Here is a 23,352-nt window from a genome sequence, read left to right as displayed (position 1 = left end):
ATGTGAACTTGCAGTGACTGGACAGATTCATGATCATGAGCCAAATTAAAATACCTAGCTTGGAATAACTGAGGTAAATTTTAACCATGTTCTCTGGGCTTCACAACAAATCTTCCTCCTGACCAGTACTAGTGTAAATAGCTGTCAATAACATGTCCATACGTTAGCCAACAAATGCTGGGGAGTATTTCAAAAACTAAAACAAATTCATGAGTTAATTTGGATTTAAATGTGAATTCAGTCATTTTTTAAGGTGGCTCTGATATCCTAAAATACAAGCCTTATATGAAAATGCAGTCCAGCTCAGTGGGCTGTAATCTAAGAGAGCTTTATAAGAGGTTAATTCACCCCCACCCTTCCTCTCTCTTTTGTTTTTCTCTAAACTATCCCATATACAGACAAGCACACGTAGACAGGAAGCCAGAGAGCAAGGAGGGCGTAGATCACTATTGCCATATTTAGGTACGAGCTAACCCACTCAAAAGCATTCAGTATACAGCACAGTCTCATGTCTTGCTGCAGCTGCTACTGGACAGAAAACAAGAAGGTAAAAACATTTTTTTCACTATATCTGTGTCGTATATGTATGTATGTATGTATGTATGTATGTATGTATGTATATATATATATATATATATATATATATATATATATATATATATATATATATATATATATATATATATATATATATATACAGACACATATATATATGTATATGTGTGGGGACAAAACCTCAGTTAAAAACATTTATAAGACAGCTCATATGTTCTGAGTAGAACGCTAACCAAGAAAAAGAATGTCATTTTTTCATTACTTGTCTTTCTTGTCAAATGCTTTCCTAATGACAGATCCACTGAAGTGAAAAAATACCAACTTCCCTCACAAGGGATGAGATAAAGGGAGACAATGAAACGGCAAAAAAGAAAAAAGAAAGCAAAAAGGGGAGAAAATTCTTCTAACCTCGAAAGACGGCCATCCCTGCAGGAAGATGTGGGAAACATGGAGGCGAGATCAGTGGAGGAAAACTCACACAGGCAAGCAGAGAAGCTACAGCCATCTGGCACATAAGTGCATGCATGCAGAATTTAAAATGGCGTCTTTTAGACAACAGTCTTTTAGAATGCAGTTATTTACTTCTAAGGACATGCAAGTTTTTGGTTGTTTTTAGGGCCTGAGCACTGACAGTGCGAAGGCCCTATTGTATCTGTAGGAATTTTTTTTTCTTCTTCCGACGAAATGAGGGCCTTTTTGCCCCCCTAAACGTGCCCCAAAAGTCACCAAATTTTGCACGCAAGCAAGGCCTGGTGAAAAATTTGATATTTCATGGTTTGCATTAATGGGCGTGGCCTAATGGCTCAATAGCGCCCCCTAGAAAACTTTGTGCCTCAAGCCCCACAATACGGTTTGACGTACATGCACGAAAATCAGTACACACCTGTATCATGGGGCATCTTAAAGAAAAGTCTCTCGGCGCCATGGCCGAAACCGAACAGGAAGTCGGCCATTTTGAATTAATCGTGTAATTTTGGCGAAATCTATGCCATTCCTTCGGCCGTTAATACGGCCCGAACCGTAACGTGCACCCAGGTGTGTTATACATCAAAATGTGCGTCTCGGTCCTGCGACAACGCGCATTGCTTTTCTCAAAAGCGTTACCGTGGGGACGATAGACACCAAAAAGCGCGTCCCCCCTTCATCTGAATGGTCCGTATTTGATAGTTCCTACTTTCTGCCATAACTTTTGAATGGTTTGACATAAAGACTCGTGGGTGGTGTCATCCGCTAAATGTCCAGGCCTGAAGAATCTACATGCAAGTCATACAAGCGCTTCCACTGCAGCACGCCTGAACGTGCACAAGGGTGCGACGGCCTGTTCATCGCTGCTTGCAGCTTTAATATTGTTTTGTTTTTTTCATGTTCATTTTTTTGAGGAAGTCAGTGATGTGTGCACTCATGCAACATCATACAACCCTGTCCAAATGAATATGACAAACACAAACTCCACTTCACTATAATGTGTATTTAGTCCTTGTTGAGAATTCAAAAAGATTAAACATGGTTTGGAAAATTTAATCTAGGAGAGTTCACAGGAATATGGCCATTGCCTTTTAGGAATTACAGACATTTTAAGCAAAGCACCTCCATTTTAAAAGTTCAGAAAGTTTGTGGACACTGTTTATATTTTTATAAACTTTATAACTGATATCAAGGCCAGGCAAGTTTATTTGTATAGCACAATTCAACAACAAGGTGAATGAAAGTGCTTTACACAGACATTAAACATCACATAGTAGAAATAAAAGGCATGATTTAAGGTTCAAATAAAAAAAGAGTAGTTTTGAAACTCAAGCTTAAAAGTATCGATGAAGATTTGGAGCTTTATTCAAATGCAGCTGAGAACAGGGGTGTCTTTAACGTGGACTAAAACACACTCATTGTTTTAGCTGATCTGAGGCTTTCTGGGAGTTTGTACCAGACATATGGAGCATAGACGCTGAATGGAACTTCTCCATGTCTGGTTCTGAATGGAACTCTGGGGATGTGGATGAGGATGATACTGCCGTGTGGTCACTGTGCATGGAAGAGCTGATAACCCGAGATGAGAAACACAGTAAAAATACAAAATAAAATGTGACACTATTTGTGCAATCTAGTTACAGATGCTGTATTAACAATTAGGAAATACATGTCTATCAATAATTCAATGTTTGTCTTTTATTAGCCCATGCCTGCCTGATCCTGAATCAACCACTGTAGAGGAGAAAGGTGAGTTCATCATTATTGTATCTGGTTAAAATGTCAATCTCAATCTGAATATCCTCTTCATTCAGCTCCACAGAATCAAAACAGTTTGTATAAATCTAACATTGCTGCTGTGAAATGCCATAACATGTTAGAGTTTTGTTTTCACAGAAGCTGACTGGGTGGACAACAACAGGGCTGACCTCATTCAGAACATTACTGAAGTGATGCCGATAGCAGATCTGATGCATCAGAGGGGAGTTATCCATAAAGAGATGTACAACCGAATCAAGAGTAAAAGTGTGGCGCAGGATGGGATGAGGGAAATCTTCAGCACTACCACGTGTACAAAAACAAAATCTGCCTTCTACAGAATCCTCCAAGAAATTCATCCTGAGATAAGTCCTAGTATGTCAAGTTTATTTACTAGTCTATCTTAAACATGAATGATGAAAAAGAAAGATAACTTAATCCCGAACACTAAGAACAGCGTTGTCAAAATTAAAAACCACAGATCAAATTGTTTCCAGCATATTTCGTTGGAAAATTGTACTGATTAATGGTTTAATGTAAACAATTTCAAGTGTAGAACAAAGACATTTTGCCAAAATAGTAAACTGTAAAACCTGTCTCAAAACAAACAAAAAATAATTGAATGGTTTAATTTGTCTTTATCTGCAACAGAAGATTTCATCAAAGAAGTCGTCAAAAGGAACAAAGAATATTTGAGGGAAAAGTGTTCGTGGCAGCTTGAAGGCACCGGAAAATCTCGTGACGATGAAAAACCACTGGACAAGATTTACACAGAGCTTCACATTGTTCAAGGAGAGAATGAAGATATCAATAAACAACATGAGATTTGGGAAATTGAAGAAAAAACAAGGAACCAAACAGCAGAGGGGATTAAAATCAACTGCAATAATATATTTAACACCACTCCAGAAAACACAGCATCATCTAAGCGAGACGAAAGACAAGTGAAAACCATCAGGACTGTGATGACCAAGGGAATAGCTGGAATTGGAAAAACTGTCTCTGTGAAGAAGTTCATTCTTGACTGGGCTGACGGTCGTGCCAATCAGGACTTGGACTTCATTTTCATGTTTCCATTCAGGGAGCTGAATCTGGTCATAGATGAGGAGTTCAGCCTTGAGGAACTAGTGAGGGAATTCCATCCAGAGCTTAGTAACAAAGCAGCTGCAATAATATTTTCTGAAATAAAAACGTACAAAGTCTTGTTCATTTTTGATGGTCTCGATGAAAGTCAGATGAAATTGAAATTCAAAGACACCAAAAGACTCTCAGAGCCCTCAAAGAAATCCTCAGTGGACACTCTGGTGACCAACCTTATCCGAGAGCATCTTCTTCCTTCTGCACTTGTCTGGATAACATCAAGACCAGGAGCAGTTCAACGTATCCCTCGAGAGTATGTTTACCTTTGGACAGAGGTCAGAGGTTTTAATGATCCACAAAAGAGTCTCTACTTCAGGAACAGAGTTGAGGACAAGGACGTTGCTGAAAGAATCATCAACCTCATCACCATGTCACGGAGTTTATACATCATGTGTCACATCCCCATCTTCTGCTGGATTGCCTCAAAAGTTCTTGAGTATTTGCTTTTAAAATCAGGCAACACTCAAGATGAAACCATAAAGACACCGACAACTCTCACTGAGATGTACTCGCACTTCTTCCTCATCCAGATGACGGTTGCTACTGACAAATATGACAAGGAGGAGAAGACTGAAGCAGAGGAGATCTTCAAGTCAAATGAGGAGTTCATCTCCAGATTAAGCAGGATGGCATTTGAAAAGCTGGAAAAAGGTGAAATCATCTTCAGTGGGGAAGATCTGAAAAAGTACGGCATTGACATGGACAAAGCTGGAGTCTATTGTGGATTCTGTACAGCGATATTCAAAGTGGAGAGTGTGTTCAATACCAAGAAACTCTACTGCTTTGTGCATTTGACGGTCCAGGAGTATTTTGCAGCTCTCTTTGTGTACCGCAGTTTCGCAAGAAAATCCATCGAGTCCCCAATCCTCAAGAATTTCTTGCTGGTAGGATCCGATGAGGATCTTGAGTCTGTCCTGGATGCAGATCCAGTTGATCTACCCTTAGATGAGTTGATAGAAATTGCAATAGCTAATTCAACTCCAAGAAAGACAGGAGAACTGGACATGTTCCTCAGGTTCCTAATTGGTTTGTCCTTACAGTCAACACAAGAACTGCTTTACGGCCTGATTCAGCAGACAGAGGAACACTCTGAAGTTGTTGAGGAGATTGTGAAGAGTCTAACAGAAATAGATCTAGCTGACTGCTCACCTGAAAGATGCCTGAACCTTGTCCACTGCCTGGTTGAGCTGAAGGACACTGCCATACATGATGCTGTCCAGCAGTATCTTACACCAAATGAGAGTCCAGAAACCCAACTCTCCCCTGTTCAGTGTTCAGCTTTGGCAGATTCCATTCTCATGTCCACTACACCTCTGGATGAATTCAACCTGATGAAGTTCAAGCTGACAAGAAGAGGTATTTTCCGGCTTCTCCCAGCTGTGAGGAACTGCAGGAAAGTAATGTGAGTTGGTCACTTGGTATATCTGCACTGATTAAATTGCCATTTTACAGTAAAAATTCACTTCATCAATTTTTTTAATTTATAACTAGATGTAATTTGTCTTTTAATCATTGTCTGGCGTTTAAGGATTTCTTATCTTAAAATGCACACTATGCAATGGTAACACTCCAGACTAGCATATCACAAGCAAGTTTGAATCAGCCCCTGGTGTACACTGCAACAATGTGTACAGTCACTTAGCCTGGTCAGCAATTTTAATAATGTTCCTCCGTGATGAAAAACAATTCTCTGGATCTTCTCAATTTGAATTTGACATCTAGAGAGCAGTACAAATGGACACAAATGAAACTGCCTATTGTTGCAATGGACTCAAAAAGAAGCAACAACAAGACTAGTGCATGAATCAGTTGCCGCTCTGATGTCCGTCCATATTCGGTGCACACTCACTCCAAAATGTATACAACTAGGTAATTTACAAATCTTATAAATCTTGTACAAACCTTACAAATCTTGCTTAGAAAGCAAAGATTCTTGTGATTCCAGCAATATAAACCATTTCCGGTTATAATCATAGCAGCTGGTACAGTACATATCGACACGACAAACAAACAAAGAAAGATTTGTGCAGATGAAGCAACTTACCCTTTGAGGCTTCTGGAACAGTCGAGGCAAAAATATTCCCACAAAAATCATCTGGTTACAGGAGGAGGAGACCTGAGCTCAGTGCAGGGCCCTCCCGGGGTTGGTAGAGGATGGCAATGCCCAGGACTGTCACTTAGGTAGGAGCACAGGGTGGTAAAAATGGGAAAAAACCGGGATAGAAATATTGAGGAAAAAAAAAAAATCATCTGGTTACATTCAGAAAGGTCCAGTAGATCCTATCCAGTAAAGTATTTAGTCCAAAATACATATTTATAACAGTAAATATCCACAAACAGCCGCTCTTCATCTTAACCATGGTCGGAGCAGAGGTGGAAAAAGTACAAAAATATTGTAATTAAGTAAAAGTACAGATTTTCTGCTTGAAAGTTACTTAAGTAAAAGTAAAAAGTACCCATTAAGAACATTACCTAAGTAAAAGTATAAAAGTACCTCAAATTAAATATAATAAAGTACCAAAAGTACATGGTGTAAAATGTACTTAAGTACAAAAGTAAAAAGTACAAAGTACAAAATTATTTTCAAAAGGATTGCAAAGAAATGAAGTCCCAACATTGTCATGCTGTCGAAAGTGGCTTTATTCCAAGAATTTGCTTACAACTCTAAATAATGGTGATATTATTCTGACCCCTTTAGCGTTTGTCTCCATTACCCCATTTTAATTTCTCCCTTTGCTCATCACTGCTGCTGTACCCCATTGGCCCCGCTGACAGGTACACCCCCAGCCTGTATATGCAGTGACAAAATTAAGCAATCCCAGCTGAAGGAGGATGAAGGAGACTCTTGAACTGATTGAACTTTTAAATGCCAAAACCACCTTAGAAGGGGTGGAATGAAAGAATGGTGCCCATGGACACGCGTCGGCTGCCGCTCGGTCCTCGTCGGTCCTCGACGCGACAGCGGTTCCTCCGGCCTTCCGGCCCGCCTCTGCGGCGCAGTTCCCCCTCCTTCTCGGTATGGAGGCCGAGTCTCCCCGTCCGCCCCAGGTGTCTCGTCACGGAGCCGCCGCCGGGCAATCACGGGCAAGTCACGCGCCCCCCTTCCCGCTTGATTTATCATGGTTGCCTCAATTACGTCCGCCTTATGGTTCCGCGTTAAATCGACGCACACCTTACGCCGTAGGCTACGGCGTAGGGTGTGCGTGGCCGCGTACCCTACGCCGTAGCTCTGCGTCGGTGTAGCCGACAATAGCCTACATTTTCATTTAATGTAAGACTTTAATTTGTAGCGAGTAACGACATGTCCAATTTTAAATATAGTGGATTAAAAGTACGATTTTTTCCTTGAAAATGTAACGAAGTAAAAAAAAAAAAATACAGAAAAATGAAAGTATCAATAAAACTACAAATTCTCAAAAATTTTACTTAAAGGAGCTTGAGGCAAGAATAAGAAATGAGACTCATTAGCGCCACGACGACCATCGGGGTTACTGCAGCCAACAGCGAAGCTGGCACGGGAGAACGCGCATGCAGCGTCATTTGACGTCACATCTGCAGGACAGCGCGGGAAATTCCGGTCCGGAATTGCAGCACATTTTGCAGAACACAGCCTGTTCAAGGCAATGGAGAGATACGCTAGAGGGCTCATTCTTTTCGGTTTGGAACGCTTCATCTGACATTATTACTAGAAAACTTAAAACGTATACACATTTTTTTCATAAATCCTGCCTCAAGCTCCTTTAAGTACAGTAACGAAGTACTTGTACTTAGTTACTTTACACCACTGGGTCGGAGAAGCACATGTTGTTATTTTTACACGTCTGTAACTCTGTCCTGCACGTTTTCAGACGGGAGACCGCAATGGTAAAATGGAGCGTACGGCTCTCCTGTGATTGTCAGGTCATCTGGCCATACAAGAGCTTCCTGTCCCCTCATAGCGAATGAGCGCCTGTGTTGGGGCGGGACGAGAACGTCCGGCTTTTTGACATGAGAAAAACTTAGGCAATTGCCCAGAAGATGGTGCAATTGTATAGCCAATGAAATGCTGAAAACAACGATGTAGGCCTTGAGATTGTATGTTCAACGGTTCAAAAGTTATGCCCATGGGACATTATTGTTATAATAAAAAATCTTTGTAAGACATAGTCTTACAAAAACATGTGTAAAATATTCATTTTTCGTGGTATTGTTATCAAATTTGAACTTGCACTAGATAATGCTTCAGGCTGTGGTCTCAGTGTGTTTTCAATCCAATAAGACACAGATTCACTCATCTGCAGACATCTGTTTACAAAACAAATTTCCGGCTGAAATAAAAACCTTCTATTTCAGTGTGTTCAAACTGAGATTACCGAATAATAGTAGTAGTTACAGTGATTCTGACAGTTGGGGGAAGAACTTCAGAGTGTTACCTTTCAAAAGAGACCTAAACCTTCTCTGTACTTCAAACGGTTCAAGAACAGCTTTCAATTTACTTTGGGTATGCCTTGGATAGGCGTTTTGGGCGACTTTTACAGGAGTGGGAACAAGTTCACAAGAGAGAAATTCTGTAAAGTCAATGGGTATGGGCAGACAGGCTAACAATTAGCCACCCCCCCATCCCACAACACCACTACTATGCATACCTCATGTTCTGAACAGTGACTGTAAGAATACAAGAGCCCAGTGTTTCTCAATCCATCTGTCCTGCATGTTTTAGATGCTACTCTGCTTCAGCACACAATGACGCAAGTAGCTGTGTCATCAACAGAGTTGCACAGACCTTGATGACAAGTTTAATAAGACTCAGGCCCCGTTTACACGGAGCAAAAACGGAGGCGTTTTCATGCGTTTTGGCCATTTGTTTACACGAAAACGGAGCTCAAAGTCACCAAAAACGATCATTTCTGAAAACTCCGGCCAAAGTGGAGATTTTCAAAAACTCTGTTTTCACGTTTGCGTCTAAACAGAGGAAAACAGAGATTTGGGCTTCAGAACGTCACATTATGCAACAGAAACGTCACCAGCGTCATGTGTGCGACCTGTGTTTACAATTTGTTTGGCCACCGTCTATATTTTCTTGTATTTTACCTGTTTTATATTCTAAAGTCAAACTTAAAAGTAACTCCACTTTGTCACTCCAAACGAAAGACTCTCATTCCGTCTTGGAAGTAACTGGCAGTCCAGGCTGATTTATGGTTCCGCGTTACACCAACGCAGAGCCTACGGAGTAGGGTACGCGGCGACACGCACCGTACGTAGGCTACGCCGTCGATTTAACGCGGAACCATATTATTCAGGCTTCACACGTGTCATTTGTTGACGTTTTTTTCCAGGACTCTGATTGGCTAGCATGACTTTACGCTTCTCGTTACACTGCCCCCTGTAGGTTTGGCTGCTCATAGCACCCCTTAACAGCATGTTTATGCGGTTTCGTGTAAACGAAGAGATTTTGAAAACGATCTTGTTTAAACGATGGAATTTTTCAAAACGTAGAGGGGGAAATATCCGTTTTTGTAAATACCCGGCTATGTGTAAACGGGGCCTCAGGTGTGCTGCAGTAGACCTGATACCACTATATTATGGATAGTTTATGTTCTTAACAGTGACTGTAAGAATACAGTAGCCTATGGTGAAGCTGCTGCGCAACATCTTACAGCAATTGGTAGCACAGTCCATTTGCCCTTAGCTTATCAGAATGGTCACCAAATCACTTTTATAAACAAAATATACACAGGAAATAAATCATAAGCATGTGGGAAAACATTGTTAATTTGAAATTTAAAAAAGAGGAAGAAACAGTTGTGAAAGGTGTGATATTACTTCTTCATCCTTTAATTTATTTAATCTCCAATGGGAGAAAATTGCATCATAAAGGCTTGCTACAATGTCCCCTCATATCAGAAAATAACAATTTATATATATATACTTTACCACTTTAATTTCTACAGAATCTCAGGTGTTGATCTGGACCTCTGGATTTGTGAAACAATTTCTTCAGCTCTCCAGAAGCCAAACTCTGTGCTAATTGAACTGCACCTGATAAATAGCACCTTTCCTGAAAGAGGCGTTGAAGTTTTGGCTGAGGCACTGATAAAAACTCAGTGTAAACTGGAAGCTCTCAGGTCGGTAAAACCTTTTTCAAAGAATTTGTTGTCGCTTCTTAATTCATTCTGACTGTGTGTGAACACTGAAAAAAAATACCCAGTCGCAGAAGCTAAAGAATTACAGTAATATGTCAAAACAAAAATGATAATCAAATTAATGTTTGGTGACTTACCAATGTTTTAACCAAATTTCATCTCTTTGAAATTAACCTCTACTGACATGTTTCTAATGTTGAGCCAAATCCTTGCTGGTTTTCATAAACTACTACAAAAATAATTTTAAAATGCAAGTAGATGTTAAGTGGGACGGTTGGAACTCAAACTCAAACTCAAATTTATTGCGTTGCTATGACACTTTTCTGTTTTTTTTCCTTTTCTGCAGTCTCTCGGGCCAGTGGACTTCAGATCTGCTCAATAAACTGGCACCAGATATTGAACCGGTCATCTCAAATCTGAGGGAGTTGGAGTTGAGTGACATGTGCACGAACTCATTGGTCTCTGTGATCTCAATTGGCCTAAGCAGCCCTAAACTGGAGAAACTCAGGTCAGTTACAGATATGTCCATGAGCTGAGTCTCTCTGCTCATGGATATTTTAGGGTTCATAGAGGGGATACATGAAGTTTTCACACAGGGGTTAGGGTTAGTAAAAAAACACACACAAAAACAATAGGATTAGAAAAATTACAGGATAAACACAAACTAATCAAAAAGCAGAACTAGGAATCTTTGGCGTTACTAGTACGAAGTTTAACGGCCTGGCAAGTAGTGGAGAGCAGGACCTCAGATGTATAAACTGGCAGGGAAAACAGTGATGAGAACAAGGGTTAGGTGTGTGCCAGCAGCTTAACTGGATGCCCTGCCTACCAAAATAAAAATAAACTCAAAGGTGGGAAGGTGAAAAAAGACAAAAATCATCAGGAGCAAGGCTGTATGGAGCTAGAACAGTCTCATAATTCACAAATGGATAGACCGATTCACAAATGCACAGGACAAAATTCACAAATGCACAGGCCGATTCACAAATGCACCGGACAAAATTCACAAATGCACAGACCGATTCACAAATGCACAAACATGCTTAGGACAAGATACACAAATGTATTTTTGATGCACACACAAATATAACCTGATTTACAAACGTTTTTTTTTGTCTGTGAGCTGCGCTGGATTTGCGTGTGACTTTTGAGACTCCCCTGACGTGACTCGATCCACAAATATGTTGTTTTTTTTTAACACGGAAGGATCTGCAACCAATCAGATGTCTTCCTTTGTTTCAGCCAATCATAACAGCGCAACCCACGTGGGGGACGATTTACTCATAAAGCAATCAGATTAAAGGAGCGGATACACCTGCTGTTTGAGCCGCCGTTCGCGCCGTTCGCGCCGTTCGCGCCGTTCGCGCCGTTCGCTTAGAAAAGTGATTCAATATTTCGAGTTGGTGGAGTAAAGATAAATAAACAAGACAGCAACACGGGAAAAAACACATTTGTGGATCGAGTCACGTCAGGGGAGTCTCAAAAGTCACACGCAAATCCAACGCAGCTCACAGACAAAAAAACGTTTGTGAATCCGGTTATAGTTGTGTGTGCATCAAAAATACATTTGTGTATCTTGTCCTACGCACGTGTGAATTGCATTTGTGAATCGGTCTGTGCATTTGTGAATTATGAGACTGTTCTAGCTCCATAAGGCTGCACCACAAGAATCTTAGCATTGTATACGAATTCAGGTGGGGACCAATCTTTTTTGGCTCCACTTGCCGTTGTTTACGGGTCCTGAAATTAAAAGATCCGTCATAGCCACAAAGAGGAAACCAGTTAGAATGGCAGGTCAGGCTGTGGTACTCCCAGGACTGGTCCAAAGTCAGAAGTTAGACAACATAGCTCCGTTTTTCTCACTCCTATAAACAATTTAGGTTTTCCAATGTAACAAACCTATCCTTAAACATTATGGTCTGAAGAAACATGAGGTCCACACATTTGTACTGCACATGCTTCACAAATTTCAGATAGTGTATAGAATAATGTAAACACGTGGTTTTTATGTCTATATTCACTGTTGGTGACTCTGGATGGTATTTTATAAACAATTCCTACTTTCAATTTAACTTTTTTTCTTTCTGTTTCCAAAGACTGAACCGAAATTCTGGAATCAATAAAATCTGCAACGAGCTGGCCACAGCATTCACAGCCAAACCGTCCAACCTGCGAGAGCTTGAACTGAATTACACCAACTTTAAAGACACAGAGATGGAGATCTTCTCAAGTGCACTGACGAGCTCAACCTGTAAACTGGAGACACTAGGGTAAAATTATGAAGGAATGAACGAACGAATTAATGGACGGACGGACGGACGGACGGACGGACGAACGAAATATGCACATGCGGACAAATGTGTTTTGACACCCTATTACAGAAAGACAGGTCACTATGGTCTGTTAAATAACTTAAAGCAGCACTATGTAACTTTTCCACCTTAATATAATATTTTCAGAATCATGAACTTAGTGATTTTCAACATCGTCATATTATATTGTTTAGCCAAAAATAGATACATTACCTCTTCGCTATCCATCCTGCAAACCACTGCTGAAAACAGAAAAGTAGTTTTGAAAGTCTGTCCCGTTCATTCACTTTCAAAACAAATGCACGCGACAGGAGATCAGGATCTTTCCGGCAGTACGCGCTGGTGCTCATGGGAAACGTAGTGTTCTTTCTGGTAAAGCACTACCGCTTTTGTCCAAAGGAGCCGCCAAACTCAACAAAAGCTGAAAGTTACATTGTGTTGCTTTAAAACCAGTAATTTACTGTAAAATGACTAATCCAAATGAGACATTGCTTCTCAACTGTGGCTCAAAGAATCCTTTCCAAAAGACAAATTAGTTGATACTCTCAATTTGATATTTTGTTTCACAACCTTTTGAGGTAATCAATTAAAAACAACTCTCTGAGACTTCTGCACCTGTAGACGGGTATTTTGCTCAGCTTCTTATGAGCAAATTGCTCCACCTGTCTTGGGTTTGGAGGGTTTCTTCTCCAAATGGCATATTTCAGCTTTTTCCACGGCATAATATTTTGCTCCTAGCCATTCTTGGTGTTGTTAACTCTGTGTTTTTGGTCATTTTCCTTTTCAACCAAACGTTCTGACACTGGGAAGCACATTGGGCTATAGAATGTGTCGATAGGGAACCAGAGATTTAAATCACGTGTGTGCACATCTGCTGCAGCTGTGTGAAGTCATCATGTCAGGGTGGACCAGGGTCACTGAGGAATATTTCTGTTGAGTCTGTGTAATGAATAATTAGACACTTTTAGTGTCCAACCTCTTTACTGGTTACAGCCATCTAGAAAGTGACACCTCAGCGAATAATTTTCTTAAATAATTGCATGAACTTGCAATGTTAAGCTGCTGAATTCTGTTATGTCTTTTTTTTCATGCAGTCTCAGTCACAACAAACTAACTGTAAAAGGCTGTGAGATGCTGGCGTTGGCTCTGAGCTCCAGACCGTCATCTCTCCGGAAGTTGGACCTGAGCTACAATGACCTGTACACCTCCGGACTGATGGAGCTCTGCAAGGCCCTGATCAACCAACACTGTGTCTTGGAAGTTCTAAGGTCAGAACAATAAACAGCTTTGCATCCATGTCCTTCAAAAGATTCTGCCAAGAATAAGGAACTTGGAATGAAAACAAAAGAAAAAAATGTTGAAATATAATGTTTGCGCATGGATTGGATTTACTTTATTGCTTCATTGAAACCCACGATAAAAAAAAATTGAGACGTACAGAATTTTTAGATATGCAGTGATTCTGACATTTACTTTGACTTTTATTTCCTGCTTGGCATATCCGTGCCAAGTAGGAACTTAGCATTGGACTTAGAGAAACAGTTGTTGTTGTTGTTCACACTTAGCACCTTTCCTAGTACCAGTCGACAACTTCAGTAATTGAGTAAGTTTCATCCCTAAAACACACACATTTACACTGATGAACCATGCATGTTACACTAAAATCTGTACAGTATTTTGCGGACCATTAGGCACATTATAAGGTGCAATATCAATGAACGGGTCTATTTTCATACATAAGGCACACAGGGTTTTAAGGCAGATGATAAAACATATATAAAGCGAAACAAAACAGTCTGGTAAGTCAACTGTTATTCAACTCTTTCATAATAACACAGATTATCGTTCAGTTTTAATACAGACAAATACACAAACTTTTTTAATTTTAAATCATTTGTCTTCCACGAATCCACAAATAAAACGTGGAGGAAGTAAGTGTTGTACAACGTCCTGTTCTCTGATTGGTTCATAGTTGCCAGCGATAGCCAGCGATAGCATCAACTGAAGTTAGTGCAAGGCTGGCAACGTTGGCTTAACGTAACATGGACTAGATGTTGGATGATGGTTGCTTGCCAGCACTACATAATTAGTTATCTTTGGATTTAATGTGTCAGCTGGGAATGGTCCGACAATCGATCAAGTGGAGTGACTTCGTTGTTGACCATTTCGACAGATTTTTGAATGCAGTGAACCACATAAAACTGGTTTGAGGTCAGTAAGCAAAACAAAATTCACACGTAAGGTTCCACGGATTATAATGCAGAAAATACAGTTCATCACTGGTACACAAAAGTGCGGCAAAGGATTCCTGACCAGTAAGTGAGCGGGGACAGAGAACCAGTCGATAAACCACGCAGTTTAAAAGCCAGATTGAAATTTGACTAAGTTATGTCCTTCAAACTATGAAAGTAAACCCTGTGTAAAGAGAATCCATTTTATCTGATTAAACACAAGGACAAAAGAGATATTTTCATGTTAAAATATACATTTTGATGTCATTTGAAGGAATATTAGATTATTTTTAGGAATACTCATTCCTGACTCTGTCGCGGTCTCCTGTCCCTGATATCTACAAGAAAACAACTTTTTTTCTGCCTGAATATGTCAGTTGTGCTGATGCGTCATTAATAAAGAGCAGTAGTAAAGGCATCCGCATCTGTGAATATACATATGTGGGGCGCGTGTCACAAAGTTAGAAGAGCATGGTAATGGACAACACTCAGGCCATGCTAGGAGGTGAAAATGAATTTTGACTTTGTTTGTTTTTATTTATGCTTTATTCCTGCAGGATGCGTTTCTGTAAAGTGACAGGAGATGAATGTTCCTCTGTGGCGTCAGCTCTGAGGTCGGACCACTGCAAGCTCAGAGAGCTGGACCTGAGCTTCAATTACCTCACCGATCAACAAATCAAACTGCTGACTGAAATACAGGAGGATTCACGCTGCAGTCTGGAGAACCTCAAGTATGTTTTACAGGTTATCTGAAAGACATTCATTGCCATGAAAAGATTAAGATTGGAATATTCAAGGCAAGTTTATTTGTAAATCTTCTTGTACAAGACCATTCACATGCAAAAAAAAAACTTTTTAAAAAATGCATTAAAAAGTAAAATAATTTTAAAGCAGAATAACAGACAGACATGAATGGATAAGAATAAAGTAAATGAGATGCAAATAATGAGATACAGTAAATGAAAAGAAAATACTGTATGAACCAATGAAATAAGAATATGTAAACAAGACAAGGATCTTAAACCACTTTGAAGAACCGACCTAGGAGTGTATTTCTTGTTTTCACCTTTTACTTCTTTACTACACCAGTGTGGACCAAAATGAGCAACGCTGGGTCGATTTGAAGCTACTCAGACAATGTAAGAACATATTTACCTCTTCATGTCAATTCATGTACAAGACAATTCAAGAGGCCTTACATAAAAACATTTTAAAAAGTAAAAGAGTTTAAAAGCAAAATTAAAGACAGATGGATACACAGCGAATTTCCCCACTGAGGGATGAATAAAGAACTATCTAATCTAATATTAGTTGAAAAGAATAAGACGAATGAGATGCAAGAAATAAAGGTTGCAGTGTACTGTGGTATATTACTGAGATGCATCAGTAAATAAAAAGGTTTTCAACATTCACTTAAAGGGGACCTATTATGAAAAACAAGTTTTTTCTTGTTTTAACATATATAAAGTGGTCTCCCCTCACCCTGCCAGCACAGAAAAGATGGGAAGCCACGAAATTCTGCAGGGTCTGTTCACCCCGCCCGGCTGAATCTTCCAGTGTCATGTGACTTCTACGAGCCGTTCAGAATCTGCGCCTATGGTGACGTCACCATATGCGCAGAGATTTGGCCTCCGCTGCTGAAACCACGCCCACAACCAACTCCACCGGCTAGAGCGTCCGCCATTGTTTAGAAGCGGTGACTGTTTCCACAGCGAGGGACAGTTTTTGCATCGACATTTACCCTCATAAAAGGATCAGTGCCCACAGTACGGACCCAGCAACTGCACACGAGTCAGTGGTAAGTGACGTTATTTTTTTATGTTATTTATATTTGTCTACAAGTATTATCTTTGCATCGGCTAAGTATTTGGCTTAGCTCCAGAGCACCGTTAGTTAACACCGGAGCTGCTCACTGGACCGGACCGGACCGGTGAGTAGCTCCGGTGGCTCCAGTATTACCTAACGGAGTGTTAGGTAACACCGGAGCTCTATTAGTAATACATTTTTCGTCTGTTTATGGTTTCAGATCTTCCAAGCAATGAACCTGAAGCTGTTCAACGACACCTTCAGCAGACGCACGGTCCTTCCTTGAGCCAGCAATAGTGCATACATGTTATTTATATAAAACTTTTTTTTTTTAACAATAAAGTTGCCATTTGTGAACCTTCAGTGTTGTGATTTATTTACAGTTAACATGATTCATTTGTCTTGTAACATAAGAAATGAAATGATGATGAATCGGAGTAAATAACTGTGGTGTAACTGTTTAGAATTCAATTAAATCTTCCTGTGTGAAGATGAGGTGACCCGGTTCTCTCTTCAGGGAACAAATGGCTGATTTATGGTTCCGCGTTACACCAACGCAGAGCTACGGCATAGGGTACGCGCCAATTTAACGCAGAACCGTAAACCAGGCTTTAAGATCCGTTTACACCGTGTAACTGCATGCGAGCGTCCTGACTATCTCATCGAGCAGCGTGACATCGGACACTCTCTCTCCACACTGAAACCGTTAAACTCGCGGCCAGTTAGGACAGTCCAATACAAAAAAAATAAAGCAATGGAATTTATTTTGTCGCCGAAGCTCCCTCGCATGGGACACGCATTGTGTACGCAGCCGGCTCTTCTGCCCAGAGCGAGGCTTTGTTCCCTCCCCTGCTACACGTCATTCAGGCAGCCAATCAGCACAGAGCCTCATTATCATAACCTCCCCTCCCATCAGAATCCCTCACAGAAAATGAGGTTAGAAGCGGTAAAACTAGAGACATGGCCCACAGGCTGAATTTCTGTTTTATGTAGAAAAAACAAGCTTTAGATTGTTTTTAAGACATTCAAGGCCTGTTTAAAATATACATTAAATGCCATAATAGGTCCCCTTTAAAGCAATGGAGAGTTTTAGGAGCCCTAATGCATTCTGAAAGTTTGTTCCATCGGTGAAGAGAATAATAGCTGAGTAAACAAAATATCTGATGTGACATGTATGCATGTTGCAAATGTGTTTTAGTGTTCCAAAGTTATATTTTATATGTATTCAGGCCATCAGGCTAATTTCACAACTGTTCTTCTTTGTTACAGTTTATTTATTAAGTGGAGGGACCACTTTATCCTCACTGACAATAGCTTATACTGATCATTTCAATGCTTTCTCTCATTTAAAGACCACCACTATTTTTCTGCAGTAATTCTGTCTGTGTTGATTTGCAGATGCCTGTGATCTGACATTGGATCCCAACACAGCTGGAAAATATATCTCTTTGACTGAGGAGAACAAAATGGCAACACATGGAAAGATACAACAATATCCTGATCATCCAGATAGATTTGATGCACCTCAAGTGCTGTGTAAGGAGGCTCTGACTGGTCGTCATTACTGGGAGGTTGAGTTTGAGTCAAGTTCAGGAAAAGTTGGAGTTGCCTACAAAAGTATTCCCAGGAATGGCGACTGTTCACGTGACTTTTCCTTAGGAGGAAATGAAAAGTCTTGGTGCTGGGAAATTGAAGGAAGTTTTCATCACAATGATTCCCCTCAAATGTTTTTGGTGTCAAAAACAAGCAACGTAGGAGTGTATCTGGACTGGCCAGCAGGAATTTTATCCTTTTTTGAAGTGTTTCCTGAAACACTGACCCATCTGTACACTGTACGCACAACCTTCACTGAACCGCTCCATCCTGGTTTTGACGTTGTTAGTGGATCTTTTTTCCTCAGGAAAATAGATAATCTATTATTTAAATAGTGAAACAACATACATGTATGTAAAAAAGTACTCCATCATCAGCAAGCATGTGGTGACAGTGGAGAGTAAAAACTTGGTTAACAGGACTGTAAAAAACCTCCAGCAGACCCAGACTCAGGGAGACTCTTTTGAAGCATGTGGCATGACCACATATTCAAGACTTTCAGGATGAAGATGCACTTTGTGCACTTTGTCCTCTTCTTATAAAGTGGTTCCTAATTAATGAGCAGCTGGAGAGCACTAACAATTAGAAACTGAATGGCACTCATGAAGACACTTAGGCCCCGTTTACACGGGGCAAAAACGGAGGCGTTTTCACGCGTTTTGGCCGTTCGTTTACACGAAAACCCCCAAAAACGATCATTTCTGAAAACTCCGGCCAAAGTGGAGATTTTCAAAAACTCAGTTTTCACATTTGCGTCTAAACAGAGAAAACGGAGGAAAACGGAGATTTACGTCACATTATGCGACAGAAACGTCACCAGCAGCGTCATGAGTGCGACCTGTGTTTACAATTTGTTTGGCCACCGTAAACATTTTCTTTTATTTTACCTGTTTTAAATTCTCTCAGACTCTCGTTCCGTCACAGTGTCCACACTGCATGCGAGCGAGCGAGCGTCAGCGTCAAAAACAGTTCCATTGCTTTATTTTTTATTTGCACTGTCTACACTGGTTGCGAGCGACGCGGAGTCGTTTTGAGCTGGACTTTTGTCGCACGCCCTGCTTCTATTTTCTTCCTGTCGCTCGGTTGAAAGCCGGTTGAAAGTTGAAAAAAAAGTGTAAAGCGCTGTAGGAAACAGTCATTTCAATACAAGAACCTCAATAAAGTGGCAGCTGCTGGAGGGAGATCGCCAGGGACGGTTCTGATAAGATATAATAAGAATCTTATCTTAATCTTATTAGGGCTTAATTTGTGCCGGATCCAACAAGATCTGGTACCTATTTGATCATTTCTCGTGTCCTCTGCTTTTCCCCCACATCCCAGTAATGATCTGACATGCTGACATGTTTGCTGCTTTTAACACCACGAACACGCCGCTCACTCCACGCTGTTCGCTGTTTGATTGCGTCACCACACGCCGTTATTTTGTTCGTTTTTTTCCCCCACTTTGGTCGGACGGTAGACCTGCTTCCATTTTCTTCCTGCCGCCTTGTCTAGGAGTTCTTTTAGGAGTTTCTTTCAGGAGCGCACGGGCGGTTGGTGGGGCGAATAAAAGGCGAGTCTCGGGCGGGTGAATAAAGGCAGATTTATGGTTTATGGTAAAATCAGCGTAGCCTACGGCGTAGGGTACGCGGCAACGCGCACCGTTCGGTGAGTGCGCCGCGTACCCTACGCCATAAGGTCTGCGTTGGTGTAACGCAGAACCATAAATCAGCCTTTTAAAAGGCGAGTCTCAGCTGTCAATCAAAAGAACGTGGTAGAACGTGGGGCCGATAATGCGTTCAGTGTTTCAGGACAGAGCGCGTCCGATGCCATAAATCAGCCTTAACTGGAAGTTACACGTGTCATTTGTTGATGTTTTTTCCAGGATTCTGATTGGCTGGCATGACGTTAACAGCGTTTTCATGCGGGTCTGTGTAAACGAGGATATTTTTGAAAACGGAGAGGGGAAAATATCCGTTTTTGTAAATACCCGGCTACGTGTAAACGTGGCCTTATGTTCTTACAATCCAGTCTGAGTTTTACTGGGTGTTCAAGAATGTCAGTAATTATTTTAGTAAGATGATGATTATGTGCAAATTTATTCACAGATCCCTGAAGATTTCACTGTGTTTGGGGTCTCAGTTTAATCATGATTATGAAACATATATGTACAACATGTGCTACGTCACTGTAGCAGGAATGGACGTGGTCCTCGAGCCTGCAGCTGTTGTATAGCTGTTTATCCTGCAGCTGTTGTATAATATTGTAATCTTGTGACTATATGGCCAAAGTATGTCAAACACATTTTCACAGTTGTATTATAAATGTCTGTTGGATTTGTACCATACTTTAAATCTTTGAACTATTGTTTTCTCTCCTTTGTTTTTCAATGATTTTGACTGTGTGCTATATATTTATACTATTTACAGTGCTTTAAAATGTTTCCTTAGGCGGTGCTATGTGAAGGTAATGATTGTAATTTTATGATCCAGAAAGTCTGATTTACTTTGCAGCATTTGGGGAACTGGCAAGGAATCATGTCTTTGCTACCGTACTTAAATGTTAGCCCTCAACATTTTTGATCGAGATTAAAATCATGTCAAATATCATCCATCCATTCATTTTCTATTCGTGCTTTATCCTTCGCAGGGTAACGGGGGTCTGCTGGAGCCTATCCCAGCTCATTACAGGCGAGAGGCAGGGGTTACACCCTGGACAGGTCGCAGGGCCACATCTATAGACAAACAGCCAGACACACTCACACTTACGAGCAATTTATAATCATCAATTTACCTAACATGCATGTTTTTGGACTGTGGGAGGAAGCCAGAGTACCTGGAGGGAACCCACACAGGCACAGGGAGAACATGCAAAGATGCAAACAAAAACTGACCACCAAGCCACCATGCTGCCCCACATGTGCCGTGAAAAAAAACAAAGACAATGTTAAATCGTTTAGCATCATACATATGGATGTTCAGTAAACTAATTCCTGGATCCAGATTTGACAACTAAAAGATAATAAAAATAAATATATAAATAAATAAAAATAGTGAGTCACAATTAGGATAAAGTAATGCTCAAAGAACTTATAAAACACAACATGAAAATCATCAAAAAGATAAGCTGCTAGAATAAAACTGTTAAGGCTGTGGGGTTATAAAAAAGAACTACAAGATCTTAAAAATCACCTCTGCAGAGTTCCTCCAGTGAGGCTCATTTGATCATTTTTACTTTAGATTTTTTCCACTTATCATCACTGTTTAGTAAAGCATCTTTGTCATCCTATTTCTTGGTACATAATTTATTCATTTAATTTCTCCCAGGAAACCATTTCTTCTCCATGTGGTGACCTCATGAAAATGTAACACATGTAGGACGAGCATTTTCTCTCCCATCTTTGTTCACTAAGGAGACATCTTGAATTTCCCACTTTTCATCCATTACCTTCCACTGTATCTGGATTCAGGTTGCTGGGGCAGCAGGTAAAGCAGAGAAGCTCAGACTTCCCTCTCCACACCCATTTCCTCTTTGTATGAGAGGAATGTCATACAGTGTGGCAAAAAAGTATTTAAGAAGACACCAGTTGTGCAAGTTCTTACACTTTAAACAGATAAGAGAGGCCTGTTATTTAGGTATATATCAACTATGAGAGACAAAAAAAACATAAAATCATATTGATTTTTAAAGAATGTATTTGCAAATTATAGTGGAAAATAAGTATTTGGTCAATAACAAAAGTTAATCTCAATACTTTGTTATACCCTTTGTTGGCAATGACAGAAGTCAAACGTTTTCTGTAAAGGTTTTCACACACTGTTGCTGGTATTTTGTCCCATTCCTCCATGCAGATCTCCTCTAGAGCAGTGATGTTTTGAGGCTGTCGCTGGGCAACACAGACTTTCACCTCCCTCCAAAGATTTTCTATGGGGTTGAGATCTGGAGACTGGCTGGGCCACTCCAGGACCTTGAAATGTTTCTTACAAAGCCGCTCCTTTGTTGCCCGGACGATGTGTTTGGGATCATTGTCCTGCTGAAAGACCCAGCCATGTTTCATCTCTAATGCCCTGCTGATGATCACGATACATGGCCCCATTCATTCTTTCCCTTACACGGATCAGTCGTCCTGGTCCCTTTGCAGAAAATCATCCCCAAAGCATGATGTTTCCACCCCCATGCTTCACAGTAGGTTTGGTGTTCTTTGGATGCAACTCAGCTTTCTTTCTCCTCCAAACACTACAAGTTGTGTTTCTACCAAAAAGTTCTATTTTGGTTTCATCTGACCATATAACATTCTCCCAATCCTCTTCTGCATCATCCAAATGCTCTCTAGCAAACTTCAGACGGGCCTGGACATGTACTGGCTTCAGCAGGGGGAACGTCTGGCCCTGCAGGATCTGAGTCCCTGGCAGCGTAGTGTGTTACTGATGGTACCTTTGTTACTTTGGTCCAAGCTCTGCAGGTCATTCACTAGGCCCTCCCGTGTGGTTCAGGGATTTTTACTCACCGTTCTTGTGATAATTTTTACTCCACAGGATGAGATCTTGTGTGGAGCCCCAGATGGAGGGAGATTATCAGTGTCTTGTATGTCTTCCATTTTCTAATAATTGCTCCCACAGTTAATTTCTTCACACCAAGCTGCTTACCTATTGCAGATTCAGTCTTCCCAGCCTGGTGCAGGTCTACAATTTTGTTTCTCACGTCCTTTGACAGCTCTTTGGTCTTGGCCATAGTGGAGTTTGGAGTGAGACTGTTTGAGGTTGTGGACAGGTGTCTTTTATACTGATAACCAGTTAAAACAGGTGTCTTTTATACTGATAACCAGTTAAAACAGGTGCCATTAATACAGGTAACGAGTGGAGGACAGAGGAGCCTTTTAAAGAAGTTACAGGTCTGTGAAAGCCAGAATACTTGCTTGTTTGTAGCTGACCAAATACTTATTTTACTCAGGATTCTTTTCCCCCATTCTCTCATAGTTGAAGTTACCTATGACAGAAATTACAGGCCTCTCTCATCTTTTTAAGTGGGAGAACTTGCACAATTTGTGGCTGACTAAATACCTTCTTGCACCACTGTATGTCTCTATCTCGAGGTTCCCAGACAAGCCGAGAGGTTTTTCTTTTTTCTTTTATATTTTTATCCCGATTTTCTTCCAATTTTTCTTCCCGGGACCTTCTAGTGAGGGGGCTGCACTGCCTTGCCTCCTGAAACTTGCCTCCTGTACTGCATGGTTCTGCCTCAGACCCTCCTCTAAGTTAGACAAACCCAAACACCTTTTCCTAGAGGCGTCCAGGAATGGGTTTAGCTTGCTTTTGATATTGGTGGGGGCATAACCATCCCCCAGACTCCTTTTACAATATAATTTATTGAAGGTAATTACATCACAGAACA

General features: G+C 40.7%; 1 protein-coding gene across 2 annotated transcripts; it reads left to right on the top strand.

Annotated features, from left to right (window-relative positions):
- The first annotated feature begins 490 nt into the window (after window positions 1-490).
- Window positions 491-20,565, top strand: LOC133421705 (NACHT, LRR and PYD domains-containing protein 12-like). 2 transcript variants are annotated; one of them, XM_061711429.1, is made up of 12 exons: window positions 491-547; window positions 852-1,037; window positions 2,726-2,769; window positions 2,917-3,153; window positions 3,433-5,320; window positions 9,849-10,022; window positions 10,387-10,548; window positions 12,137-12,310; window positions 13,447-13,620; window positions 15,141-15,314; window positions 15,673-15,722; window positions 17,788-20,565. In XM_061711429.1, the coding sequence occupies exons 2-12, from the start codon at window positions 910-912 to the stop codon at window positions 18,315-18,317; spliced, it is 3,735 nt and encodes a 1,244-aa protein (XP_061567413.1). In that variant the 5' UTR covers window positions 491-547; window positions 852-909; the 3' UTR covers window positions 18,318-20,565. The 2 variants fall into 2 exon arrangements, with proteins under 2 accessions (XP_061567413.1, XP_061567412.1); XM_061711428.1 differs by having other exon boundaries at window positions 3,430-5,320.
- Window positions 20,566-23,352: the final 2,787 nt, after the last annotated feature.

This window comes from Cololabis saira, chromosome 21 (genome assembly GCF_033807715.1).
Source record: "Cololabis saira isolate AMF1-May2022 chromosome 21, fColSai1.1, whole genome shotgun sequence".
Classification (NCBI taxonomy): Eukaryota; Metazoa; Chordata; class Actinopteri; order Beloniformes; family Belonidae; genus Cololabis; species Cololabis saira.
This window is presented reverse-complemented; position numbering and strand designations above follow the sequence as displayed.